At 48.5% G+C, this 27142-nt stretch overlaps 9 protein-coding genes and 1 non-coding gene across 10 annotated transcripts; 8 read left to right on the top strand and 2 right to left on the bottom strand.

Annotated features, from left to right (window-relative positions):
• Positions 1–744: 744 nt before the first annotated feature.
• PADG_02625 (uncharacterized protein) lies at positions 745–2878 on the top strand (the record flags this gene model as incomplete). The annotated part of the gene is made up of 5 exons (XM_010760238.1): positions 745–1020; positions 1165–1821; positions 1912–2074; positions 2162–2484; positions 2549–2878. The coding sequence occupies 5 exons, from the start codon at positions 745–747 to the stop codon at positions 2876–2878; spliced, it is 1749 nt and encodes a 582-aa protein (XP_010758540.1).
• Positions 2879–10100: 7222 nt separating this feature from the next.
• Positions 10101–11636, top strand: PADG_02624 (uncharacterized protein; the record flags this gene model as incomplete). The annotated part of the gene is made up of 1 exon (XM_010760237.1): positions 10101–11636. The coding sequence occupies one exon, from the start codon at positions 10101–10103 to the stop codon at positions 11634–11636; it is 1536 nt and encodes a 511-aa protein (XP_010758539.1).
• A 582-nt stretch (positions 11637–12218) lies between these two features.
• On the bottom strand, positions 12219–12600 carry PADG_02623 (uncharacterized protein; the record flags this gene model as incomplete). Its single annotated transcript, XM_010760236.1, has 2 exons — positions 12219–12372; positions 12503–12600. The coding sequence occupies 2 exons, from the start codon at positions 12598–12600 to the stop codon at positions 12219–12221; spliced, it is 252 nt and encodes an 83-aa protein (XP_010758538.1).
• Positions 12601–13119: 519 nt separating this feature from the next.
• On the top strand, positions 13120–14779 carry PADG_02622 (CCR4-NOT core DEDD family RNase subunit POP2; the record flags this gene model as incomplete). The annotated part of the gene is made up of 2 exons (XM_010759758.1): positions 13120–13668; positions 13763–14779. The coding sequence occupies 2 exons, from the start codon at positions 13120–13122 to the stop codon at positions 14777–14779; spliced, it is 1566 nt and encodes a 521-aa protein (XP_010758060.1).
• Positions 14780–15981: 1202 nt separating this feature from the next.
• PADG_11457 (uncharacterized protein) lies at positions 15982–17008 on the top strand (the record flags this gene model as incomplete). The annotated part of the gene is made up of 4 exons (XM_010760625.1): positions 15982–16437; positions 16505–16534; positions 16585–16786; positions 16851–17008. 4 exons carry the CDS (start codon positions 15982–15984, stop codon positions 17006–17008), a joined length of 846 nt encoding a protein of 281 aa, XP_010758927.1.
• Positions 17009–17059: 51 nt separating this feature from the next.
• PADG_11456 (uncharacterized protein) lies at positions 17060–18267 on the top strand (the record flags this gene model as incomplete). The annotated part of the gene is made up of 3 exons (XM_010760624.1): positions 17060–17225; positions 17291–17704; positions 17825–18267. 3 exons carry the CDS (start codon positions 17060–17062, stop codon positions 18265–18267), a joined length of 1023 nt encoding a protein of 340 aa, XP_010758926.1.
• A 903-nt stretch (positions 18268–19170) lies between these two features.
• On the top strand, positions 19171–19947 carry PADG_02620 (uncharacterized protein; the record flags this gene model as incomplete). The annotated part of the gene is made up of 2 exons (XM_010760235.1): positions 19171–19549; positions 19598–19947. The coding sequence occupies 2 exons, from the start codon at positions 19171–19173 to the stop codon at positions 19945–19947; spliced, it is 729 nt and encodes a 242-aa protein (XP_010758537.1).
• Positions 19948–20466: 519 nt separating this feature from the next.
• PADG_02619 (uncharacterized protein) lies at positions 20467–21102 on the top strand (the record flags this gene model as incomplete). The annotated part of the gene is made up of 1 exon (XM_010760234.1): positions 20467–21102. One exon carries the CDS (start codon positions 20467–20469, stop codon positions 21100–21102), a length of 636 nt encoding a protein of 211 aa, XP_010758536.1.
• Positions 21103–21517: 415 nt separating this feature from the next.
• On the top strand, positions 21518–21589 carry PADG_11455. Its single transcript has one exon. It is a non-coding gene; the product is annotated as a tRNA-Glu (tRNA).
• Positions 21590–22716: 1127 nt separating this feature from the next.
• PADG_02618 (uncharacterized protein) lies at positions 22717–26660 on the bottom strand (the record flags this gene model as incomplete). Its single annotated transcript, XM_010759757.1, has 3 exons — positions 22717–23441; positions 23502–26137; positions 26245–26660. The coding sequence occupies 3 exons, from the start codon at positions 26658–26660 to the stop codon at positions 22717–22719; spliced, it is 3777 nt and encodes a 1258-aa protein (XP_010758059.1).
• Between the last annotated feature and the right edge of the window lie 482 nt (positions 26661–27142).

Genomic DNA, 27142 nt, shown 5'->3' with positions numbered 1-27142 from the left:
CTCTGTATTTTGTGGGCTGAGTGGGCGCTGTGCCCACTCCCTCCCTGTCCATTGTTGGGAAATCTATCCGAAATCAGGCTCCAATATCGGCTGCTCCTATTACATTTGAATAACCAGCACCCGTCATATTCATCGTGTTTGAGGCCAGCGACTCGGGCTCTGCAACCCTGTTGGGCAGCTAGCTATGAGATTGTCAGCATGCCGATAATAGCTGAGCATATTCTACGTACTTCAGTATTTGCAGGTGCAAGGAGCCGTTTTGCATTCGAGAGTTTGGAATATTCTGGGGAAACTTAACTAGTCCACTAAAAAAGTTTGTTGAGCCGAAACGATCGCTCAAAGCTTCGGGAATCATCAGTTCCTGGTTTCCAAGCTCGAGAGCTCAGGGGCAGCCCATCTGCTGACCAGTAATTATTGCTGGCATCATATTGGAGTAACTCATCGTGATAGCTAACTACAGCAGTCATGCCTAAATCAGTAAAACCCGAGCCGCGGACTTTGGACGTAACGTTTACTAATAAAGGACTTCGGCCAAGCCGAACAACCGAACGACGATCCAGACCGCATTTGGCTTTGTAATACGATTCTGGCGCTTCTCTCCACTCAATCCAATGTTCCAATGTGGGGTAACTAAAGATTTAACTATATTGAGACTTCATCGCCAATAATCTTTGATCACAATTTTCAACTTCCCTTTCTCATCAACCTCCCTTTCAGTCCGAACTAGCGCTCCCGTAAATCGTGATGGTCTTCACTCCGCCAAAATGGGTTGGCCCAGCTCCAGAGCCCCCAGATGCCATCCCAATTTCCGAGTTCATGCTCAAGGACTGTTATGGCCGTCATCCCCTGGAATACTCACATCATCCGTTTGTTTGCGGCCTGAGTAAGAAATCTTACTCTGCGCTGGAAGTGGCAGAACGAGTCGATGTTCTGGCGCGATCTCTGTCCAAGGAACTTGGCTGGCAGCCAAACAATGGGTCAGAATATCAGCGTGTAGCTTGCATCTACAGCGTGAACACGGTATGCAGGAATGTTATTATTTTGTTCTCTTTCCTGAGAATTCCCCTTTTGCAGAAGCGCATATATTTCTCCTTGGACGGTTGCCAATCTTACCCAATTAAAACCCCTCAGTGCAATGTTGCCAGGAACTGATGAAATATACAGATTGATTACATGACCCTCTGTTGGGCCATCCATCGCTGCTCCGGCATTGCTTCCCCCGCGAACGCCACCTACTCCGCTCCCGAACTCGCCTACCAACTTAAAGACAGTGGTTCAAAATCTCTCTTCACATGCGCCACCAACCTCCCTATCGCCCTCGAAGCTGCCGCCAATGTTGGCATCCCCAAAAGCCGAATATACCTCCTTGACCTTCCTTCTCAGTTTCCCGGTGGTGGAAAAGCACCAGATGGATATAAAACCGTGGAACAACTCATTAAAGATGGGTACTCGTTGCCGAAGTTAGAGAAGCTGAACTGGCAGCCGGGCCAGGGTACCAAACAAACTGCATTCCTCTGCTACTCGTCAGGAACCTCCGGATTGCCAAAGGGAGTGATGATCTCCCATAGAAATGTGATTGCCAATACTTTACAGATCAAGGCGTATGAGGTTCCGTATCGAAAAACCTTGAAGAACCACGGATCCCAATCAGGCTACACGGATGTCATTCTGGGTCTATTGCCCCAAAGCCACATATACGCATTAGTCGTTATTTGCCATTCTGGTCCCTACCGTGGTGACCAAGTTGTCATCCTCCCGAAATTTGATTTTACACAGTACCTCAGTGCTATTGAGAGGTGCAAAGTTTCAACACTTTACTTGGTATGGCCTTATTGTCTCTCTGATTCTTTTTTGTTGCGCCGAATGTCGGCAATTTCCCGTCTAGAGGGCTAATTTTAGTTCATCGGCTAGGTTCCCCCAATTATCATCATTATGCTCCGAAACAAAGAAGCATGTGACAAACGTGATCTAAGCTCTGTTACCAGCATCTTTACTGGAGCAGCGCCCCTAGGTGTTGAAACCGCTACAGACCTTATGACTTGGAAGCCATCATGGAAAATTAGACAAGGCTATGGTAGGTCATGATCCGAGCAACCGGCCTGAAAAAACCCACGTTTTGCCAATTATCAAACTGCCAACGTGAATACTGACATCAATTCAGGTCTAACCGAAACATCCACTGTCGTGTCTAATACAAGTCCACATGATATCTTCCTGGGCTCTTCTGGTTCGCTGATTCCAGGATTTGAAGCGCGTCTTCTTTCTCCCGATGGGGAGGAGATAACCGGCTACGACCAGCCGGGCGAGCTTGTTGTCCGCTCCCCATCCATCGCCTTAGGCTACCTAAACAATGAAGAGGCAACCAAGGAAACATTCCGGGACGGCTGGATGCGCACGGGTGATGAAGCTGTTTTCCGTGTCTCGCCTGCCGGTAACGAGCACCTCTTTATTGTCGACCGGATAAAGGAACTTATCAAAGTCAAGGTACGTTATATTCTCTTCCCTTGCCATATTAACTCAAAAGCCATCTTCCTAAATGTTAGCACAGGGTCTACAAGTCGCTCCCGCGGAGTTGGAAGCGCACCTCCTCTCACACCCTGACGTTGCCGACTGCTCAGTCATTGCCGTCCCTGACGAAACTGCAGGAGAGCTCCCAAAGGCTTTTGTTGTGAAATCTCCTTCTGCGGGAAGTGATGATGCGGCTACCATCCGGTCAATTGAGAAACATGTGGAGGACCACAAGGCACGCCATAAGTGGCTGAAAGGGGGAGTGGAATTTATCGACGTTATACCTAAGAGCCCGAGCGGTAAGATTCTGAGACGGCTGCTTAGAGATAGGGAGAGAGAGGCGAGAAGGATAGCCGGAGTGAAGTTGTAATACCTCTCTCTTTTCGTCTCTTTTAGGCCTCTTGGTTTTCCATTTTAGGTCAGCGACTACTGCTTTGAGAAGAAATAAGTACCTGGTGCGTCATATGATGTTTAGGAGAAGTAACACAGTATCAGCATCATATTAAGTAAATATATTCGTGTGTTATCGAACTTCTCCTGTCTTTGTCTTTGTGTCTTTTTACCCCTGCTGTAAGCCCATTAGTTATGTTACGGGAATGCTCAAGTCGATCATTGGTGACCGTATGAGCTTGAGATAGAGATAAATCCTGGGTACCTCGAGAATGTGCCTCAAAAGTCGAGGACCTCTGGTAGGCGCACCAGCCAGATCATAAACTCACTTATTAACGGCACTCAGGGAACCTTGAAAAGACTTCAGGGGAGGGCTAAGACTGCGTTCGCTGGTGGTCATCCTCCAAACTACGAATCATTTGAGTACAACTGATCAGACGGGAAGCCCCCTTGTCCACTCCCAATGTTTGTGTGTGTGGAAAAAAAAAACCAGAGATAGGAAATGAGTGGGCCGGAAATGGCAAGCCACCATCAGAAATAATAGGCTGACTGAACCGCCAGTATTATCCCGTTATTCAACGGGATGGTAACCGGAGAGGGACCACGGTCCAATGCATCACTCTCCTCTCGAAATGGAAATGGCATAGGAACCCCAATATTATCCGCGAAAAAGGACAATGGCTTCAAAGCAGTCGCAGGTAGAATCTCCGTCTGTTACACCGATATGCCTGAGGAGGTGGTGAAGAGGAATCCCAATTGAACAACTTCGAAACATCTGGCAAAGGAGCAAACACTTTTCATTCGGGGAAATGAGACAGGGAGACTTCCAGCAGATATCCAGAGACATGCGGAGTATTAGATATTGAATTCTGTTGTTGCATATTATTATTATTATTATTACTTATTTAACGCCTGGAGGCACGTGATCAGCTGACTAAGAATAGTCTGCCGTCGCGGCCACAGCACCTCCCTAAGGGTATCAGGCGTGCCAGCGCAGCAGCTAGTCTGCTGCCTGACATGTCTAGTCGGCTGAAGCCCTCTTGAGAGTCTATGTACAGAGTAGCCCCCGTCCTGGAGGTTCTGAATGGCGTAGTAGCCGAAGATTACGGGACTGAGGAAGCCAAGGGCTTCTAGGGTGGTGTGTAGGGGTGATGAGAAATGTATATAAGGAGCATAGGAAAGAGAGAGGGGGAGGGAGAAGTCGGATGTTGAACAGGTTCTAGTAGCGGCGTTGGATGTCGATGAAGAAGCGGGTATTAGTGCACCAGGTAGAGAAGGTCGTAGCTCCTCTTACTGTGCTGAGAAGCCAGTCAATTGCTTCCTTTGGTCCTCAGCATGCTTCAGGGGTTTTAATTCATTCAATGTTCCGGCCTTTCCAGCAAAAGAAGAAGTGCTCGGGGGTCTTATCTCAGCCGCAAGAGCAGGTGAGGAGTGCGTCATCATGTGCCCATCTGTGATGATAGGCTGCAAAGTCACCGTGGCCTGTTCTAGCTGCCAGCAAGTGGCCTAGGTTCCTTCGGGGGAGAGTGAGCTCAGGGGAGGGTCCTTTTGGCATTGGGATATTGAGGTCCTTGTATTGTGATGTGCTATTGGAGCTCCAGTATTGTTGCAGTGAGGCATTGAAGCGTTCTTTAGCATAGAATTTGGCCCGCGCCAGGGTCAGAGTGCGGCGAGTGCATTCCATTGTGCAGGCTGACTTGGCCGCAGCATCTGCAGCATCATTGCCTGGAATCCCAGCATGGCCGGGGCACCATCGAACATAGACCTGTCTCGGGCCGGCTGGACCTGGGCCCTGTTTTGTCCAGGACCTGCGGAGTTCGTTGAACTTAGCAAAGGCGAGAAAAGATGTTCATGTGGGTGTGTCTGTGTGGAGTCTTATTGCAGCCTCTTCATTGTCTAGAGCCACTATAATGTGCTGTGCGAACATAGAGAAGAGGTTCTGTAGTGCTGCCTTGAGACCGGCAACTGCTGCAAGCACTTCAGCATCAAAGACCTCAGCGGTGCGGCCCAGAGGCAGCTTACCAAGCTCCAGAGATTGATTTGTTCCTTGGTATAGACAGTAGCCTCCGCCTGAAACTCCTTGGCTGTCTTTGGAGCCATCAGTATATGTGATGAGATTGAGGGGGGATACAGCTTTCTGAAGCCAGTTTTGGAAAGCTGCTGGTCCTGCAGCTTGTCCCACAGCCCCAATTTCTAGTGCCTTTTGCTCTCTATTTGGTATGCCAGGATTGTCCCAAGGAGGCAAGGACCCTGAGCCGGGTGTGATGGCCGTCATTTTAATGTTTCGTCTAATCCATTTAAAACGTGAGGTGTACCATCTTCAGTGTAGGGGATGTGACAGGTTGGCTGCAGCTACGCGAACAGCTAGTCAGTCATGTATTCTTTCTAGCCAGGCTTTGGCTGGGCCCCAGCTTGATTCACGTAGGAGAACAGGGGTAGGCATTGTGGCAAAGACAGGTAGAATGGCTCAAGCAGCGTTGTTGAAGGCTACCTGAATCTTGCCAATGGCTGCCTGAGAGGTTCACTTTGAGAACCAGGTCTCAGCTCCATAAAACAGAGTGCTGAAGGCACAGCTTTGAGTTGCTTGTCTGAGCAAATGTGTTTGATTTCTGAATGAGGCTCCATTTAGTGATTTAACGTGTTCTGTAACAATTCTGGCTCGAGTGCACGCAAGGTGAATATGTTCTCTGAAGAGTAACTTTCTGTCAAAGAAAACCCCTAGCCATCTGGTGTAGTTATTGGGGGAAATTGTCTGTTCATTAAAGGAGATGGAGGGCTCCGAGTACTTGATCTTTTTATGAAAGTATTGAAGCTCCGTCTTGGCTGGGTCAAATGAGATTCCATTGTCAATACCCCATTCCAGGGTGTGATTGAGAGAATTCTGAAGCTGACTTCCTACCCGCTCAAGGGAGCTTCCAGTCTCCAGGATTGCAATGTCGTCTGCGTACCCAAACCGGCCTTTGGTAAGCTGGAGGAGGGGTTCTACGTAGAGCAGAAAGAGAATTGGTGAGACAGGGAATCCCTGTGGAAGGCCACAGAGAATCTGAAACACCTTCAATTGAACGCCGTCTAGTCAAATCAAAGCTAGTCATTGATTGAGGAAAGACGCTACCCACTTTATCAGAACTGCCGGCCAGCCCTGTTCCTGTAGACATCTTAGAAGCCGGCCTTGAAGGACTCCGTCGAAGGCCCCTTTGACATCTAGGGTGATCATGCCGGCCAGAAGGTGTTTGTCCCATGCCCCTTGTACATCACAGGCTAGTGCGGTGGTGAGGTCTACTGCAGACCTCTGTTGAACAGCACTACACTGATCTTCTGCTAGAATGTGATGATGGAGAGTGAGATGGGACATTTGTCTAGCTATCAGACACTCCAGCCCTTTGCTGAGGCAGGATAGCAGTGCGATTGGGCGGTAAGACTTTGGTAGAGAGTAATCTCTTTTCCCTGACTTTGGAATAATCACCACCTCAGCCTTCTTGAAGCTCTGGGGGTGGATTCCTTGATCTATACAGTGTTGAAAGAGTAGAATGATTCAATTGCCTATCACTGGCCATGTCTTTTGAAGAACCTTGGCTGTAATGCCATCCAGGCCAGGAGATGTGCTAAGTGTCTGGCAGGTGGCTCTGTAGACTTCCTGCTCTGTAAGAGGCATCCAGGGTATCTCTCTGCATGGGATTGTTGGTGTATGCTCTGGGATATCTTCCGCGTCAAGATGTCTGGCCAGAAGTGTCTCACGCAGTAGAGAAGATTTGCCAGCACAAGATTGTTCTAGGTGTCCATCGGGATGTTGTAAAGGAGGAGTGGGGTCTTGAGGTTGGTATTTATGCCATTTGACAATCTTGTAGACATCTGATAAGGAGGAAGCCTCCTCAATTCACTGGTGATTCCATGCTCTCTTAGCTTTTCTAATTTCCGCCCGGAATGCCACTTGTTCTGATTGACAAGGGCTGTGTCTACATGCTGCATGATATACTCTTCTGGCTATCTTGACTGCTGGGGTCCACCATGGGGCATGATGACTCTTGGGTCCTGGGGCGAGAGAGCAGGAGCCTTGTAGAGCCAGTTGGAGAGATTTCACAATGTCCACTGCTTCCTCATTCACGTCCTCATAGACCAGTGAGGAGAAGGGAGTGAGTAGTTGCAAGAAGCAATCAGCATCACAGGTCACGAGGCTAAGCTTCTTCTCCTTAATCAATTGAGTCTGAGTCTGTGATAATTGAACTGTTGTGATAAGAGTTTCATGATCTGAGATGCAGTGCAGTTCAGGAGCAATATGACAGATAGCTGAGTTGGCAGCACAGAAGACAAGGTCAAGTGTGCCTCCTTGTCTATGTGTAGGGGATTCAGCCGGGTTGAGAAGCTGGAGTTCAAGAGAGATTGCTCAGTTATACAGATTCTCTCCTGCTTGAGGATGCCTATCAGTTGTAGAGTCCCATGCTGTGTGTCTAATATTAAAGTCTCCTAATGCCATCCAGGGGATGGTCTCTGTGGTGTGTGTAAGAGAGAGGAGGTCTTGAAGGCCTTGACCTGCATCTGTGGCGCCAGATGGGGCGTTGTATATGTTGTAGATATTAGCCCTTTTGGAGTTAGAGATCTTAACTGAGACACAGACAACATCCCTTGAGATATCTGCTATAGGTTGAGTTGGCGCAAGGGCCCTTCCATTTCTGACATAGAGCAGTACTCTGGGCCTCTTGGTCCAGTTGGAGGAGAGTGGGGTGAAGCATTTGTATGAGGGATGGCTTTTGGAGAGGCGGGTGGAGAGGTCCGTAGCTATCCAGGGTTCCTGAATGGCCACAATGTCACAGGCTCTTTCGTCTGCTAGTGAGAGAGTGATGTCATGGGAGCTTGGCTGTCTTCCTACATTGGCTTGATATACAGTGAGTGTAGATTTGTGAGGAGGGCTGTGACTGCTCTTCATTAGTGGAGGTTCAGACTTGGTGTGATCTTGGTGCCTGTTTGAGAGCAGGTCATTGAGTCTGTCTGGTTGCTCTGGGAGCTAGTGACTGGTGTCAGCGGAGCTGAGAGAGGGGATGAGGTGGAGTCTCTAGAGTTTAGCTCTGGGTTGCTCTTCTCTGCTGAAGTTTGATGAGCTGAGATGAATGCTCTTCTGCCAGCTTCGTGTATTGAGTGTAGCTGACGGCGGGAGATGTGTTCTATACATCCAGAGACTATTTTGAGCCTCGCTGGACAGTCAGTGCTGAGAGTGGGATGGGGGCCAAGGCAGTTGCAGCAGCGAGCTGGTGTTTGACATCCGCCTGAGTGTGCAGGACTGCTGCACTTCTCGCAACGTAGGGGTCGCACACAGTTTCTTTCTGTGTGGAAGCCGTGACATCTTGTGCAAATTGAGATCTTTGGCAATTTCTTGATTTTGTTAACCATCACCGGGCGACTGAAAAGGCGGAGTTTGTTTGGAAAGAGGTGCACTCCAGAGGTTCGTACTCCAACCCAGGCGTACCCTTCATGCAGATTGGGGTCCATGGACTTCTTTGTCCATTGACAACGGGTGATTGGAGCCTGGTGGGCGGCGCCTTGAATCTCAGAAAGAAGCATCTCTTCTGACACTGGAATCAGAGTGATATTCTGTCCTTCAAAGCTGTGTGTCAACTTCTTGATTGGACCGACTACAAAGATGGTCCAGGATTCCTGTCACTCAATAAGACAGTCACCTACAGCAGCTTTCAGCTTATCTGCATGTTCAAGAATGGAGGCTGCCTTCGCTGGGGAGGGGGCAGCCACAGTGATTCCCGATGGGCAGTGCCATACATCAGTGATCCAGGTCGGATCAGGGATCATGGCGCGTACTTGTTCACGAATAGCTTGGGGGTCTAGGTCACAAGCAGTGTGTGCTGCAGGTAGCCTAATCATGACTCATTTGTCTTCCTGTCCTTGGTGCAGGGGGCGGTTGGCCTGCTGTACCTGCTTCTTGTGAGGTTGTCCCGTTGCTGGAACGGCCTGGGGGGGATTGTTTGAGGGGATTGCCTTAGCTGTCGCGGCGGTAGCATACGTCAACATAGGTTTTGATTCGGCGGTGAGGCCTTTAATGGCTTTGGCTATGCCGTGTCCCATGGCTTGCCTTAGTACGGCAGTCTGGCGTGGTAGAGAGTTCTCATAAGTGCAGAGTATCGGGTCCAGTACCGCAGATAGCTTATTGCATAGCTCAAGCACTGCAGCTAGCTCTGCAGAGGAGGAGTTGTTGGCATGACTCAGCAGAGCATTGAGCTTATAATTCACTGTGGAAGAGGAGTTCTTCGCGGTTAGCGGGACTGCTTGAGTGCAGTCAGTCACATTCTCGATGGATTCTCCTCCTGGTGAGAGGGCCGGGCGGGGATTGAAGTCGATATTGATTTGATGTAGTTGAGCTGTGGTGGCTGTTGTAGTGTCCGACGCGTCCTGGGACGTGGTGTTTTGGGGCTGGGGGGGGTCGTCCGGGGGTTTTAGCGGAGCAGAGGAGATTGCGCGGGCTCTCTTCTTTTTAGAGCGAGAGGAGCCTTGGTGATAGCAATGTTGCTGTTGTTTTGGCTCATCGCGGCGAAACTGTTTACCGACCGAGGGATGACTAACTAACTGGTTAAACCTGTTACCATCTGATAAGACAGACGCCTGAGGGGTTCTCAGCGGAAACAACCCATGGATGGATCCCAGGTGGGATAGGTTCGAACTGCAATATATGATAACTTGCCCGGATGAGTGACATTCCTGATGGGCAGCGAACGAAATAATAATAGCCAGCAAAATACTATGTGTCTGTTGTTGCATAGATCAAATGAACGACGTTGGAACTAACATTCGATCACATGATTTCCCGAGCCCTAATTAACGTTAATCTTAAAATTTGGAGTCTCAGAGCTTCAGATCGGGATTTCTAAGCGGCAGCCAGCAGAACGGAAATAATGCAGAGATCAATCATAACCACAGAACCGACGCTATTCTCTCATCTTCTTTTGCAGTAAAGTACTATTAAAAATCCCGCTATTCGCATGTACCGAAACATTTATAAATACTAACCATCCCCATAGTTGCTGAATCTATGCTGCATTGCTCGCAGAATTCTGTCGCATAGTTGAAATAAATGAGGATAATAAACAACTAAACCCCGCAACATCTCACTCCAGCCCCTCCATTAGTTGCTTTACCCCTCCCTACCCCTCCCTCCGATATTCGATCTCCTTCTGCCTGATCCTCCTTCGCCACATACAACCATGTCCCACCCTCCTCCTTTACACCCCAACGAAGACCTTGACCAAGAAAATGAGGATGAGGTATTCCTCGACGCAGGAGACGCCGCCGAAGAGATTCCCGCAGACGACGACCAACCCATGGACGACCTCGACGATGATGACTATGGTGGTGAAGAAATGGCTTTCCAAAACGACTCTAGCGCCCACTTTGATCACCACACAGACTCGATCTATTCCATCGCCCAACACCCCATTCACACTTTCATCATCATCACAGGCTCCGGCGACCATACCGCATACATATTCAATTCTGCCTCCCAGAGGCCGCTCCTTCCAAAGAGTTACGAGTCGAATCCGCAGCCTAGGGCGGAGCGCGAGTCGTTATCTATCATTGCGAAATTGGGCGGACATACTGATTCTGTGAATGCGGTGGCGTTCACGGAACCGTTGGGGCAGTATGTGGTGACTGCGGGATTGGATGGGAAGCTGCGCGCATGGCAGGATATGACACCTGGTAAAATAGCGCTATCGTGGAAATTTCTGGCGGAGGTACAGGAGGTGGAGGAGATAAATTGGGTCGCTACATGTCCCTCGACCAGGAGCAGGGCCGATGAAGAGAAAAAAAACCTTATTGCGCTAGGTGCCAGTGACGGGAGCGTATGGGTATACCGAATCGATGAGCTGGGTGAGACAGCACCAATCTCAATGGTTTCTTGCTTTTTCCAACATAAGAAGTCATGTACGGCAGGCACGTGGACGCCTGATGGCAAGCTCCTGGCCACCGTTTCGGAAGATGGGAGCTTCTACGTCTACGATGTCTTTGGTGCCGCTGCGGCGGCCGGAGTTGCCTCGTCGACTGGTTCACAGGTCGTTGTCGGACTAACGGCTCAAGACCAACGGTTTGCTGTCGAGGGTGGGCTATTTTCCATCGCCATCGCCCCTACGGGTGCCTTTGCCGCAGTTGGTGGTGCAGAGGGACATATCAAAATCGTTGGGCTTCCGCGTCTCCCGTCGTCAACCACCAAACGTGCTGCTTCTCTGTCTGCCACTGGTGGCAGTGCGGGTACACTCCTCGCTTCTCTCCAACCTCAGACGGACAGTGTGGAGACATTATCATTTTCTTCTCCGCCGTTGATGCTTCTTGCTGCTGGCTCCGTTGACGGGTCGATTGCTCTTTTCGACACAGCCAACCGCTTCGCTCTACGACGCCATGTTCGATCAGCACACGAGGATGCAGCTGTTGTACAGGTTGAGTTTGTGCGGGATGAAACACCATCTACTCAGCGAAATATGTTCGGTACCATAGGCGGCAATAATCGGTCATTCCTCTTAACGTCAGTGGGTATGGATGGGGTGGTGCGTCGATGGGATGCGCGTGGAAGTACTTTAGGTTCTTTACACGGACTAGTGAAGGAATGGCGAGGCCATTTGGGGATGACTGAGAATGAGGAGGGGGAGCAGTCTGAAGGAATCCTGGGATTTGTACAGGGAGGTGAGGGGTGTAAGAGGATTGTTACGGCGGGTGATGATGGCGTTGCATTAGTTTTTGAAGAATAGGGTTATGAGTTATCGAAATACTTTGAAGCAGAACATTCTGGAAAACTGCTGGTTTAAATCAGATCTTTGCATATGTAGAATAAATATGGCACAGCTACCGTCGGTAGTTTTACGGACGATGACATTACATCTTCTTTTCTTATCCATCATGCGCATTCCAGGTTATATTCACTCCGTGGATAGCACTGGAGTTACGAAGCTAAAGAGGCCTTTTCGTTGTAGGAATAAATGAAACAAATATCGAACAGTGAAAAAAGTAAGTCAACATCGAAAATACCGTGGCGCCTCTCCCCAAATAAATCTATATATGTATGTACATGCCAGAGCAGATTTTTATTTATCTCAGGTTTCTTGAACCCAATGAACAACCAATCAACCAATTCTCTGCCCTTCCCTTTTTTAAATTGCCCTGTTGAAGACTACCACCATAAATCCGGGGGAGGTGCTGAGTGGAGAGTGGATGGTCCTTGCTGGAAATCCAGGTAATGGCAATCCATGCCACCACGTGTTTTGTCTTCCTTTAAATGCCCCGTTCGCACGATTCGCATTGATTAGAATGTTGAAGAAGAGGAAGAGGTAGCTCTAATGGTGTTCTTCCTCTTGGTGATTTGGGGTCAAAAACGCATATTCGTAACCGCAATAGATAGCAAAAGCAACAGAGGCTATCCCTAGTCCGGGAAGTCCGTTCTTGAATCGGTTCCATCGCGAAAACGGGCCTGTGTATCGCCATGCCTCACTGAGATATAGGGGGAAGAAAGGGATGTTAGCTGCTGCTGATCATCCGCAATAGAGATGTGTCCTCGTTCCCGTATAGACCTCGACGAATAATTGAAGAATCGACAGTGGGAAATCAAATAGGAGCTTACTGTCGTGCCCAAGGATCCTTTTTGGCCCAGGAAGACCGGGGGTTCGCCGCGGCTTTGAAGGTCTTCATGTCGAAGCCGGTGGGGTTTGCAGGAGCCATGATTGGGAAATGATGAAGGGAGGGGACGAGTAGGATATCAAAGAAGAGGCAGACAGATAGTATCTGTTAACAAGTGGCAAAAGCCAACTGTGTTTTCTCAAGTTGGTCCAATGCCTCCGTCGTGGGGAACTCATGAGCAGTGCGACTTGAACGATGTTCGAAGGTCTTGAGGGAAACCTTGTGCGCTAACCCAATATGGTTAGCGTGAATATCATATTGCTGACAGCTACGTAACTTTGCCTTCAAGTATTACTATCGACCACAGATGCTCAGGACCCCGCACAACTCCTCTACAACTGCTTCACTGCCTAGATAGATATCCCTTAAGCTACGCTGTCTACAGCTTCGCCTCTCTTAAACCCCTCCCGCTTTATCGTGTCGCTGAGACAGCTACCAAAAGCCTTCCTGCCTCCCCCCTTAAAGACTTGCCAAAGTCGGCCCAGGCAGCACACCTTCAAGCTTTGTTCTTCCTCGACTCCCGCCTCCATCGCTCGACTCTTCTAAATCACTTAACGCACTATGCCGCCGCCCGTCGGTAGATACGCGCCATCAGGACTCGCTGGCCAATTCCCCCATCTTCCGCAGACCCATCTCCAACAGCAGCAGCAGCAACAGCAACAGCAACATTCGCAACAACACCACGCAACGCATGCTCAGACGCCAAATGCTGGCCTGCCTCCTCCTTCTCTAGGAGGCCATCCTGGCTTTGGTCCTGCGAATGCGAATTCAAACATCAATCCCTTCGCCTTACCTGGAGCTAATGGGATGGGCGTAGCGGGATTTCCTGGCCCTTCTACGGCTAGTATCCCCGATGGAGGTGGAACAGGGCTTGCGAGCCATGCGGCGCAGATGGGGTTTGTCAGAGGAGCGCAGATGCACCAACAACAACAGCAGCAACAGCAGCAGCAGCAGGCGCAACAGGCGCACCTCGGTCACGATAATCGTCTCTCAGTGGATGGAAAGGGTGCAGCCGCCAATTCAAGGATACGAGACGTTTGGAAGCACAATTTGGCACAAGAGATGCAGGTCCTGAGGTCCTTGGTGGATAGATATCCCTATATCAGCATGGTGAGTGTTTATTGTCCAGGCAACTGTTTGACATAATCTTCACTGTTTTTCGCCGCAGTTCAGTCGACCTAACTTGACAATTCTTTCATATAAGGATACCGAATTCCCCGGTATCGTCGCGCGGCCGATGGGCAGCTTCACAACAAAAGCAGATTACCATTACCAAACGTTGCGTTGTAATGTTGACCTTTTGAAGATGATACAGTTGGGGATAACATTATTTTCGGAAGATGGTGAAGTCCCCCCCGCAACCCCGATTGATGGCAATGTCCAGTATGGGTCGAACGCCGTCCCAGCGCCATGTACGTGGCAATTCAACTTCCGTTTCTCTTTAGAAGGTGACATGTATGCGCAAGAGTCCACCAGCATGCTAGCCAAAGCGGGAATCGACTTTGCCATGCACGAGAAGAACGGCATTGATCCACACGATTTTGGCGCGCTTCTAATGACATCCGGATTGGTTCTTGTGGATGATGTACACTGGATTTCTTTCCATTCGGGTTATGACTTTGGGTATTTAATGAAGATTATGCTCTGCAAACCCTTACCCGACGGTGAACAAGAATTCCACAAACTCCTCACTATCTTCTTCCCATCTCTCTACGATATCAAGTACCTTATGAAGCACGCCGGTCGCAACCAATCCGTCAACGGTTCCCCTCTCACCCAAGCGGCAGCTCAAATAATTGCAAATCTTGGCCAAAAATCTGGCCTTCAAGACATCGCCGATGAACTAGGCGTAAAACGGGTTGGTATTGCACACCAAGCTGGATCAGACTCGCTAGTTACCGGCGAAATTTTCTGGAAAATGCGCCAGCTGGTGTTCAATGGTTCCATTGATCAGGGAAAATACTCAGGCCAGATCTGGGGTCTGAATGGGCAGATAGCCGCTGTGCCTTTCCATGGCGCTAATCAGGCCCACCAAACACCAAACCTCAACGGAGCTACAATTTACTCCAATGCAGGCACACCAAGTACACCAAATACGGGCCACGCAGGGCTGACGAATGCTCAAACGCCTGCAGCTCAGACGCAGCAGATCAACGTTAGTACATTAACTCCTGGGGGGGGCGGAGGAGTGTTTGGTACTTTCCAGTTTGGCAAATCTTGACCGAGATGATAAAAGATTTTTTCTTCCGTATCTTCCGTATATTCTAGGCAAGTTGCAAAAAAGGGAAGGGTAACTTTTTTGACGTATGGGACAAAGTTCGGGAGCAGGTGTTCGTTTTCTTCCCCCATTCACATGGGTATGTGGTTACCACATCTTCTATATTGCGCGGCTATCGATACGCTGTCTACCTTTTTTTTCACTCTTGCTGTTCTACACTTCCCAGATTTATTTGATGTGTATATAGTGTGTTTGGCGTTCTAGCCGTCTTCTTTAGCTCTATATTTGGGGTTTACAATTTAGTGGATCTCACCCTTTTCTTTATTGTCGTCATCCATTTGCCGTCACGGATTGACTACCCCCGTGCCTGGTATACGATTCTTACTTTTTGGAGCAGATTGAACCTCCGGATACGATGCCGCACTAAAACCTCATAAATAGGAGAGATTTTGGAAAGCATTTTCAAGCCTTAACATCCATGGCATGATACCTCTTACGAGATGGAGGTTGCACCCCTTTCTCCGCATCAGCCCGCCCCTTAGATGTCCACAACAACCCTCCCCAACCATCCTAACCGAATTCCGGGCATCCAAGACAGCGCATCCCGGAGGAGTGACCCACTGGGATTGACGTCTTACATATGTGGACCTGGATTGAGATTCCCGAACCAACCAATCTACTCTAAACGGAAAAGGGACAAATTATCCCGACCTCTATGGCTGCGGATTGCCAACTTCTGTTCAATCTTCTTTCGCATTTTGCTTGCTTATCAGTGATCACGATAGCACAGCCACAATATTGGCGGTTCTCTAAGCTATTGCCATTGTGCATTAGTTAGTTGAGACGTGCCTTTTCTTAATGCTTAAGCTAGGGTTTGTTTGTATATCTTGTTGAAAATTGCTAACTAATATTTGTTCAGTTAGTTAACTTCGCCAGGGATGTAGTTATATCACAGCAGGGAGTTGTCCAAGCTCCAGCTTCGTTTTAGCTGCCGTGAAGGGTCCATTTCAATTTCCAACCAGTAGAAAAGACCCTGCGACCGGTGGTCAACTGGTAATTACCAGCTTGCCCTCATTTACTCGACTGCACATAAACTCGTATTTTCCCCTACCGTCATTTCCAGCCCAAAACTTATCTTTCTCAAGTGTTACCTATTTACCGCCATTCCCTTTTTCTCTCCTCAATATACCTATACTTCTGTTCCGATGGTTCTTGAGCGTCTTAAGCAATTGGCCTACCAGGTCGATTCAACTTCCCCACCTCCGCATCCTTTTGACCCCCTCTCCTCCTCTGAGATAGACGCTGCAGTCGCCATAATTCGCGCTGGATATGATGGCTCACTTAAAATCAACACTGTGACGCTGCGGGAACCGCAAAGGGCGGAAGTGGTGGCTTGGCTGGCTGATCCACAAAATAACCCACGTTCGCATCGCGCAGTTGATATTGTGGCCATCTCGCCGGGTGGGAAGGTGTACGATGGCATTGTTGACTTGACAGACAAGAAAGTTCTGCAATGGAAGCATACAGAAGGCGTGCAACCATTGATTACAATGGAAGATTTGAATGCGGTGGAGGCGCTGGCGATGAAGGATCCGAAGATCATCAGCAGTGTGGAATTATTGGAATTCCGCCAGGGGATATGCATAAGGTTTATTGTGATCGTGTGGAATACTTTTTCCACGTACTTTATAGTAATGTTCTGAAAGGGCAAATTCTAACTATGTCTAGCATGGACGATCGGATACGATGAGAGATTTGGTAGCAATGCCAGTCTCCAGCAAGGCCTAATGTATTACCGTCCAATGTAGACGACTGTCAGTATGCATATCCGCCCAACTTACAACCCTGAGACCAAGGAGTTTATCCACATCGAAGTTCCCCGTGTGAAGAGATCCATCAGTAAAGCTCCCCTTAGCAATTACAACGTTCGGTCCATCGAAATCGAGGGAGGTTATCGTGGTGCTGTGAAGGCCCATTCACATTACCCAGTGAGGAAGTGTCTCCTTCAAAGTGAACGGCCGAGTCATCGACTGGCAAACTTGGAATATTCATGTTGGCTTCAACTACCGTGAAGGCATTGTGCTTAATAACATCACATTCAATGACAAGGAAACGGCAAGACCCATTTTCTACCGCCTCTCCTTGGCGGAGATGGTAGTCCCATACGGCAACCCAGAACATTCCCATCAGAGAAAACATGCCTTCGATCTAGGCGAATATGGCGGCGGATAATTGACCATAAGTCTATCGCTTGGCTGTGATTGAAAGGGTATGATCCACTACATGGATGCAGAATTTGTCTACGCTGCCGGCGCCAGCACCACGATCAAAAACGCCATCTGCATCCACGAGGAAGCTGGTATTTTATTCAAACACATGGATTTCCGAGACTACTCGGTCATCGTAACAGGCGGCGACAAAATACTGCGTGTACTGGATCTTCCATCAGGTTGGCACCGTCCAACTCGACATTAAACTTACAGGCATCCTTAACACATACGCCACGAACCCAAGCGAAGATACATCGGTTAGGGGTTCTGAAGTATATCCAGGTGTCAATACGCACAACCATCAATACCTTTTCTGTCTACGAGTTGATGCCAACGTTGAAGAACCCAACAACGCCATCTTCTAAGCCGACGCAGCTCGGGGACCGGGAGATGTTGGCAGCGGCAAAAAAACAATCACGGAAATGCTTTCTATGCGAAGAAACTAAAGTACACAACTCCGCTGGATGCCATGGCAGTTATGATGCTGCGACCAGCCGGTCGTGGGAGGTTGCAAATACAAGCAAGTTGAATCCTCACAGCAAGAAACCCGTTAGCTATAAGTTGGTGATTCGGGAGGTTCCTGCACTTCTTCCTAAGGGAGGCGGGTTGGTATGGAATCGGGCTGGGTTCGCTAGACATGCTGTCCGCGTTACGAAATGTATGACCACTCTCCATATATTGCCCTAAATTCCCCCCTTTTTGTTTTACTTCCCACAACACAGCGCGCGCATACATGTTACTTTTAGCAAAACACCAACACTAATCCCACCCACCACAGACGCCGGCGACCAACTATACCCCGCAGGCCGCCACGTACCACAAACGTCCGGCATCCCCTCTCCCTCACCCGGCCTCCCCACCTGGATTGCCCAAGCCTCCTGTTCCTCATCTGACTCCAGCATCGAGAATGCAGACATAGTTCTCTGGCACACGTTTGGAATCACGCACTTCCCATCAAGAGAGGATTTCCCTATTATGCCTGCGGAGCCTATATCGTTGTTGCTGCGGCCGCGGAACTTCTTTGGCCGAAATCCAGTGTTGGATGTTAAACCCAGCTGGGCAAGATCACCCAGTCAAGTTGCTGCTGGTACTGAGGGCCCATGTTGTGGCGCGGGGAAGGGGAAGAGGGGGATTGGGTTAGTAGACTTACGTGAGGAGATGAATGGATTTGTATGGGTGGCTTCTGCAGGTATGGGAAGATGGCTGTTCCAACCCCTCTGATTCTCTGTTTCCTTTGCTATCTGGACGGCTATCTGTGTCTTTCCCTTTTTGGCGTATTTATCAAGGTTGGGGATTTGCATGCACAGTACATACATAAGTGAACAATAAGAACCAGAATGAAACATTCTAAAAGTATTGATTTTGCGTAGTCTTGTGGGTCGTCTTTGAAGTTGATAACTTATGATTTATGACGAGTTTTTGGAAATCTCTGTCTCTATGTTCCCTGTGCCGATTACCTTTGAATCGACCTGGCTTTGAAAGAAAATCTTACGGACCTGTATGCAAGAGCTATTATTTAACGTATGGGTAGGTTTTGCATATCTCATTTTTCTTCATATCATGAGACAGGTTAGAGGACCTGGCGTATGAACGATTTGGCTGATCGGCATGTAAAAAATCGGTGTCATTGCTCTTGATCATTCCTCATCGAAATTCCCAAAACATTAAGGCGAATGAGGTATTTGGGGTGCAAGGGGCTACGTGCATCCGAGGCCAAGGTCCATGCCACCTCCTATTTTCCAGCAACTTCGAGTTGTTTGCTGCGTCTGCTTTGGACAAAAAACATGTTTTTACTGTATTCTTTCAGGGGATAAAAGGCCGCTCTCACATCGGACCATTTTCCAGCATTCCTATGTTTCCAGTGCCCGCATTTTACAGCAGACGCAACTGTCCCCTTCCTTCGTTCCAGCCGCCAGAAGCTCTAGCTTCTGCAGCGTCCTGCTTGTTCTTTTTTCATTTGAAAGTTTCTCCTGCTATCGACCTTATCGATCTTCCCCAGGCAGATGGCCATGGTCATCCAGATATGATAACGCGATCCATACATCGCTATACCGCTGTGCTTGAATCCTTGGCTGAACTCTATACACATCGAAAAGGAGACATTTTTCTTGTTCAATGCCCATCATGAGGACGGGAGGAACCTGCTACTGTGACTTGTGCGTCGAAACGGCTGCCACCCTATGTAAGCCGTGGGTTCGTCTTGACGGAGGAGCATACACCGAAAACCAGATCAAGCAAAGAGGTGAATTCTCTTCTGAAACCTCCAACAATATCATTTTTCCAAATGCCGATTCACTTATTGCCAAAGCAGAACAGTACGAAACCAGCAGCCGTTCGTCCCCCTCGAAAACGCGCGATACAAGGATATATTGCCTAGAATTCTGCAAAGCCTCCCTAATCCGCGACAAAAAGATTTCGGAAAACATCACGACTCCAAAACTTGATCGCATTCTGCAGGCAGGAAGATCATCTGATGCCCCCTGCATACCGATATTTGCGAACTGTAAGCAAAAGCGATAGAGTGGTACAACAACCCCTAAGAAGGGGAAAGTGCCTCACAGCACTGGCACCTATTCGTCGCTCGCGCACCAAAACCTATGGCTTGTCCTCGAAAAGGAAATACAAAGCTGGCCCCGGGCGGCATGTTCCGAGGTCGAATACAACCAGAAGGTCTTGGGCATTGCAAACGAGTTTCACTTTAGAGACGAACACCTTGCAGAAACGCATCCTGACGGCTATGAGACGCATGGGCATGAAATGCTTAAGCCAAGTGAAGTGGTCTCCGGTTTAGGTTTGCAAGGTTTGCGACGACAAGACACTCTGAAGGAGGAACTTCAACCCGACGCAGAGCAACTAGCAGAAGGACATCAGCTCGGGGGGGCCGAAGGTGCAGCATCCTGAACAAGGGTAGGATAATTGTAAGCAAGGCTATATGGAATGGAGCCTGGCTCAATACGAATTCTTGGGAGAAGAGTTGGAAACGATCAAGCTCACACAAATCGAGCGGCTAGCTACAGGAGTTTTTAATGTCATTAACCCTTAAGTTTTGCAAACCGCGCATGTACGATTAAGTTGCAACATCGTAAACCTTGGTAAGCGCTCGCTTAGATCACGTGAAGAATATATGGCCAGCTGTTTGTTGCGGCGAAGGTTAGAGAGAAGACACCAAACTAATTGCCCCCGTTGCAAAAACCATCCCGTCCGAAAAAAGTATTTTAAATCAAGGTCAGCAGCCAGTAACATCCCCAGAATATTTATTATTACCCTGCCAATTTCTCAAAATCCTCAGCCTAGCGAAACGGCGCGTTCCCACTTTCCGACCAAAGCTAATTCCATACATAGAATTTTCTCTAATTTCCCGAGCACCACCACATCACCGAACTCAGACGACTTCAAGGGAAAAAAAAATTAAAAAAAAAAATGGCATCCACCGGTGCCGACATCTTCATCCAACACCCCCTCCATCTTGACTCAATCACAAAAGCCATCTCCGCCCCCTCCTCCAACTCCACGGCCCTCACCAACGAGCTCGAATCCTTAAATCAGCTCCACCGTGCCCTCCTCAACCTCGACAGTCCTAATATTCCTCCACCCCTTAAACCCGTAAACCCCAAACGCAGCGCTCAAGTTGCCAAGCTGCGCGAGACCGCCAACACAGCCTTCCGCAAATCCTCGTACGCCGAAGCCGTAAAGCTCTACACGTATGCTATCGATATGGCCCTAGGACGCCCTGCGTGGGAACCCGTCGGACTCGTGCGCGAAGAGCTGGCGCCACTTTTCACGAATCGGGCGCAGGCGTATATGGCCCAGCAGCAGTGGGCGGAAGCGTATGTCGATGCGAAGGCGAGTGCTGAGATTTCAGCTACGAATAATACTAAAGCGTGGTGGAGGGGCGCTAAGAGCTTGACTGAAATGGGGAGGTGGGAGGAGGCGAGGCGGTGGCTTTTGAAGGGGTTGGAGGTGGAGGGTCTGACGAGCGATGGGGGAAGAGAGTTGAGGAGTCTTCTGGCGGATGTTGAGAGGGGGTTGGAGAGGGAGAAGGCTTCGAGGGGGTAGGGTTTAATTTGTTTGTTGTCTATCCTTCTCCTTCTCCTTCTTCTTCTGTTGTTTTTCATTTTGTATGATTCCTTTGCTTGCTGCCTACATGATGGACCCTGCCTCCTCTATGTTTACTCTGGAGATTTTGATCATAATATCTTCCGTTTTATATACCTTTTCCCGTGTCTTTAATGGCGTTTTAAGCATATATCCTCGATGTCTTTGCCTGCATCAGCCCCTTTGTTTTAAATGAAATAAATACCATCGTTTCTTTACCAAGGTTTTATTCAAATCCAAATTAATCGCAAGTATTGGCTTGTGGGTTTTATGTCTTCCTTTCAAAAAGCACCCTGCTAAATATCCAATTTTTTTAAAAAGTAAACTTTGACGTTATATTACCACAGTGACCGGATCTTAGACCTATCTAATCACATCCCATATGGTGTAGTGGCTAACATCAGCGTCTCTCACACGCTAGCCGGGGGTTCGATTCCCCCTATGGGAGAAAACAAACAGTATTTTTTTTTAAGCTTCCAACACGTCCCGCTTCAATAGAAGCCGCCCCTTTTTGTTCACAGACATCGATGTGTGGCAAGAGGTTTGCTCCACCCTCCCCAACCAACTACTGGGAAGGCATCATTACGTGTACAGCATATAAATGGCTGCTGTATGAGTGTTGTGTACTGTACGTTAGTTTTAGCGGAGTCGTCCTCAATACCCTCCCTACTTTTCATTACACTCATCTAAAGCGATAGGACCTGCCTGCATAATAGGCGAGAAAAGACGGCATTGCATTGTGAAAATTCAACATATGCAATGCTTCTCCAAGTAATAATGAATTACTGGCATGAAGTATGACAACACCAACACTGCAGAGACAACAGGACAGAGAATATGAACTCGCGTCTGAAATTTGCGCTCCAAATTCTCCCCAACACTCCTTCACCTCGTCAATAATACACACTGAATACCATATACATAGGCAGGACGAAAACAAGTCCCACGAAACTAAACGTGACAAACGCTGTTATAAGAGGAAGATGGAATGGGAAGACAGATCGCATGCAAAGCTTGGAAAATGCTGAAAATCAAAGCGGGAAAGATGCGAGACGTGCTGGTGAATGAATGTATATCATGTAAATGTTTACAGCTATTGCTACCACTTCCGGCTAGAATGAAAGCAGTAACTCAACAGAAAAAAGGGAATAGATGGAAAATCGGAAGGCCAGTAAAGGAGATTTTTAATGTTCTTAAGCAAAGGCGGGAACGATGGAGACATCATCCAAAAAGAAAAGAAAAAGAGGCTGTTCGTGTCAGTACCTCATGCTAATGATAAGCAAATGAGACGAACTTTCAAAAAAGAAAATGGAAGTCGAGACAGCTCGTGATGACTGGGAAATGGTAATGATGACAGGAAGAGCCAGAAGGTGCAAGAAAATACAACATGGAAAACGAGGGGAGTGTAAATAGGAAACAAATACGATCTTTTAAAATCAAAGAGATCGCAACGACTGGTGTTTTGTTTTTGTCTTTTCTCTTTTTCGTGGTCTGTTATACAGATTCATATCAACGGTGTTCGAAAATTTGACTTGACCGGATTTACAGGTAACCTTTCAGGAGATATTTGTTGGTCTATTCATGCTCGTGCTTCCGCCTCATAACAATATGATTGAGCATATCAAGTCGCTGCTGTGTCACTCGGATAGCATCCTCCATCTCCCGCTCCGTCATCCTTTCATCCCTCAGACGGCGCTCAAGCTCCTTTTCGCTCAAAAGTTGTTGCTTGTGTCGCTGTCTCTCAGTTTTCGAATTGTCCGAGTTATCAGATTTTTCTAATGGCACTTGTTCTCTGGCAGGGTACGCTAAACCATCCATACCAACCCTTTCCTCCAGCCAGTTCCACAGTTCGTTTTCCCCTCGTTGCCAAAGTTCCTCATATGCAACTATTCGCTCCGGGGTGGAAAGTAACGGAGAGCGAGCCCCCGACGGCGTATGGCGAGATGGCGGTGGTGTACGGAACCATAACAGCAGAAATAAGATGACGATGACGCCAGCAGCAACATTCCCGCTCCAGAATGGTTTAAAAACGCCCACAAATGGGCCAAGAGGTCTTCGTAAGGGTTCAAAAATTCCCCAACTTTCAGTCTGTCGCTTGCTTGCTTCCATTTCTGCTTGTACTCTTGTTGCTGCATCGAGTTCTGCAGTGCTTTGCCCCTTTCGTTTCCCTTTGGTTCCCTTGCCAGCACCCTTAGGAAGGGTTGCAATGCGCGACTGAGGTGCCACGCCCGCCCTAAGCGCCTTGACCAGGTCATTTCCAAAGGAGACCTGGCCGTCATTTGCGCCCTTTTCGATAGGACCTATGAGCCGGTAAGTTATCACGAATGGATGCTGTACAAACCGGGAAAAGGGAGACGAACCTTTAAGCCAACTCTTGCCTGTCCACTCTATGGAGCAAGTCATATAGAACCTGGTAGAATTATTCTCAGCCCAGGTAAGCAGGTATTTTGTTTTCACACAGAAAATATTCCCACTTGGCACATCGGGAGTTTGCGTCGTTAGAGTGACCAAAACAGCCTTTTCCAGGTCCAAAATGTCTAAATATTCCGTGCTAGTGCATCTCGTTTGTTTCGGTCCAATAGGTGCGTTTAGTGGCTTTGTATATGAATAAGATCTGGTTTTGTTGTCCATACCAATTCCCTTCTTATCGTCTTCAAATTGTAAATCCGTCACCTTCTGGTAATCGAGAAGGAACTTCGTCATGAAGGCACCGGATGCAGGACCAAAAACTAGGGTATAGACAAGACCCAGGGGAGCTGGTATTATTTCATCCTTGATCAATTTATCATAACGGCCGGAGGGATCAGTAAATTCGGTAGGGGCATGAGTGGTTAGACCAGGAAACTGTGGGAGAGAAGATACGGACGCAGAAGCGCCCTTCTCCATTGGTTTAGATTCTGCTTTAGAGGGAGTTAGGGGCACTGATGAAGGCCCGGCTAGTGGGAGTGTGGATGCCTTGCGACTGATTCGTTTTAGAGACTCCGATTTTTCGCTGCTAGCAACGCTTCCGTCAACAGCGTCCATAAAATGTGTGCCTTCGTCTTCCTCATCTTCATCGTATATCTCATCCTCTCCTTCTGAAATCACATCGCTCCCGGCATCACTTTCATTGGCTTTTACAGTTTTATCACCTGTGCCCTGTTCTATTCGAGTGCCATTAACTGAACTCGTCAGAGTAGGATGATTGATCTTCCAGATATTAACCATCAAATCATATGTAGCGTCTCGGCTAAGCAGACTCCGAAATGTATGTCGTGCATGCAGGGTTTGAATTGCAATTGCGTTCGGGAAAACCATAGCAGTAGATTCCTTTTCAATTGCTATAATTTCATCAAAACTGATCACCAGCGTTGTCACCCAGCCGAGAATATTGCTTGAAAAGCAAATATGACCTTCGGAAATGTATATACGGCCAGCCAAAATAATTTCTCGTTGAAGAGCACAGCTATAATCTTCAATGAGATAGTCATCTTCCGGAACGCTTCTAAACAACTGGTGGAAGTCACGGTTTCGCTTCTTGCTTGCCACGGCAAAGCCCGTCAATCGCGTAACACTTGAATTGGCACCAGGAAGACCCAACCCAAGTCCTGCCGGTCCAAGAACACCGATTGTTGCACCAGACGATCCCCGATGCCTTCGTGTAAGGCGGCTACGTACACTTTCGCTGCGTTTGAGACTGGTACCAGTTTCTCCTTCAAAGACACTGCCACCTGGAGGGGTCTGTTCGCCAGTACTGTCCTTTCCGAGACCATTAAAAGAAGCACTGAGACGTAAATCCGTGCTGGCTTGTTCGGGGGCAGGCTGGGACCCTGATGCCCCATCAGCTGGCTTTTCATATGCCATGGAAACTGCGCGAGCGGCACGCATATCTTCTATCCTTGAAGACAGCTCATCTCTTTGGGACGCGGTTCCTCCTCGAGGACGATCGGTAGCGCCGGTCTGCGTAAATACAACACCATCTTTTGTGGTAATCGTTCTGCCTTCTGATGCGTCAATCCCAAGATGACTGAAGCTTAATTCACCCTTTCCGAGAGTTTCCACCGCAAGCTCCTTTTTCTCCTCCTCTTTCTCAATTTCAGCTCTGGAGGAATCTGCAGGTGTTTCCGTTGCGAGATCGACAGTGTTGGGATTTTCTGATTCAGTGGGTTCTGAAGGAACATTGCGCGTCTGATTATTCACAAGGCTCGAGGCAGCATTCTGAGCTGCAGAAAACATGGTCGAAAAAAACCCCGACACGGTCTTGGATTCCTCCACAGCAGGCGTCAATGGCGCTGTCAAGGAATTGGAAAGTTTGCTAGGGCTGTGCGCAGCTGCTGCGGAACGAACACGTCGATGGGATATCATATTCCCCGACGGGCTAACAACAACATTGTTAGGTAAGTTGACGGGTTTTCCAGCAGTATCACTGTCTTCCCCAACATTTGCAGACGGAAGCACCGGACTTTGTGAACGTAAATCAGTTGGAGTCGGTGGAGTCACCGTTGTCAAAGGCTGGAGTATGGAGGGTGCGGGAGAGCTCCTGAGTGCCGTGGCCAGAAGTGGTGGTTTCGTGGAGAAAGTATTGGATACCACTACATGTTGGGGTAAGGGGGATGGCAATGGGGGTACTTCATCTGGGGGTTTTGAAGATTTTTTCCCGGAGATACTTGACCGCCTTGACCTAGATCCAAAAAGGTTTCTTCCACTCTTTGTGCCGGGTAATTTTTCAACTTCAGGGTCGGGACTTGGACTTCGACTGATTTTCAAGGGGACGGGGTTGAAAGCCTCTTTCAGTTTCCGATCCTTCTTGTCTGCAGCAGCTGACCGAGATAAACTCCTCAAGTCACCTATGGTAGTAACACGAATCATGTGTCGACTGGTATCTGAAGCTGCCTCAGCCAGTTCACTGTGAGCGGACGCCCGTTCCGCTGCATCGGAGAGATGATGAGTGGTAATAGGCAACGACGTCGATTGTCGACGTAACTCCTGGGAAGCGCATAAATCCAGAGATGAATACCTAGTTAAGCCAAGGAAAGTTAGTTCAATATGTAGAACTATCATTGTTGGAAGATGACAACGAGACGCACCAAAAGAAACTGAAGATTCCTTCTAGAACAGACTCACATTCTAGATTTTGAGTTGCTCATTTCATCGCCATCTGTATTATCTACAGTTGAGCTTCTGCGATATCCATTGGCAGATAGAAAATCTCCAGATTCATTGGAGTAACGATGTAGCTCTGTTCCACTCGTATTGTCACGGGACATTGACGCATCTGCATCCATCTTCTTCTTGCGTCGTCGACGTGCCCCTGGCATCAACTTAGCAATGCCACTGGGTGAGCCATCGTAGCTACCTCCTCCACTCGTTGAAGGGCGTGTCTTTTCAGGGTTGGACTCGATTGATGGGGCAGCACTTGGACTGGATGTGGAGCCATCGAATTCGCTGAGAATGGTCTTGCTACGATTTGGCCTGGTGAAAACCCTCTTGAGCCCATTGGAAGTAGAGGAATTGGGGCTTTCATTCGTAGCACCGTCCATCGACGAAGGTCGACCGTGAACTCGCAAAGTGGAGTTCCTCAATGGTCAAACAAGATCAGTATAGTGTCAGTTGCTTCTCCCTAAACGTGTACGGTTTGAAGGGAGGGAAGTTGTTCAAGAAAAAGAATTGCTATTCCCGGCCCATGGGATAGGGGAATAGAGGCCGCAGAGAACGGGGGACATGAGGAGCACGAGCTGATCAACGCTTGAACTGGATGGGGAAGGGGGGGAAGATCAGGAGCGATGGGCGAGCAGCTCGAGTGTTAGGACGAACAGGGGATGTTTCTAAGGGAAACAAAGGAACAGCGGAAGCATCATTGTCCGCAAGACGCTTTGCAGAACAGTGGTTTTGGCGTCGAAAAATCGTCTCACGGAAGAGGCTGAGCAGAGTTGTCCCAGATCAGGATGTTTGGAAATAAGAGTACGCCACGTATCGAAATACGATGGGTGGGTACACTTCGGTACGGCTCCAATACGCCCAA

This window comes from Paracoccidioides brasiliensis, assembly GCF_000150735.1.
Source record: "Paracoccidioides brasiliensis Pb18 unplaced genomic scaffold supercont2.3, whole genome shotgun sequence".
Taxonomy (NCBI): Eukaryota; Fungi; Ascomycota; class Eurotiomycetes; order Onygenales; family Ajellomycetaceae; genus Paracoccidioides; species Paracoccidioides brasiliensis.
The sequence above is the reverse complement of the archived record's forward strand: the minus strand, read 5'-3'. Positions and strand labels throughout refer to the sequence as shown.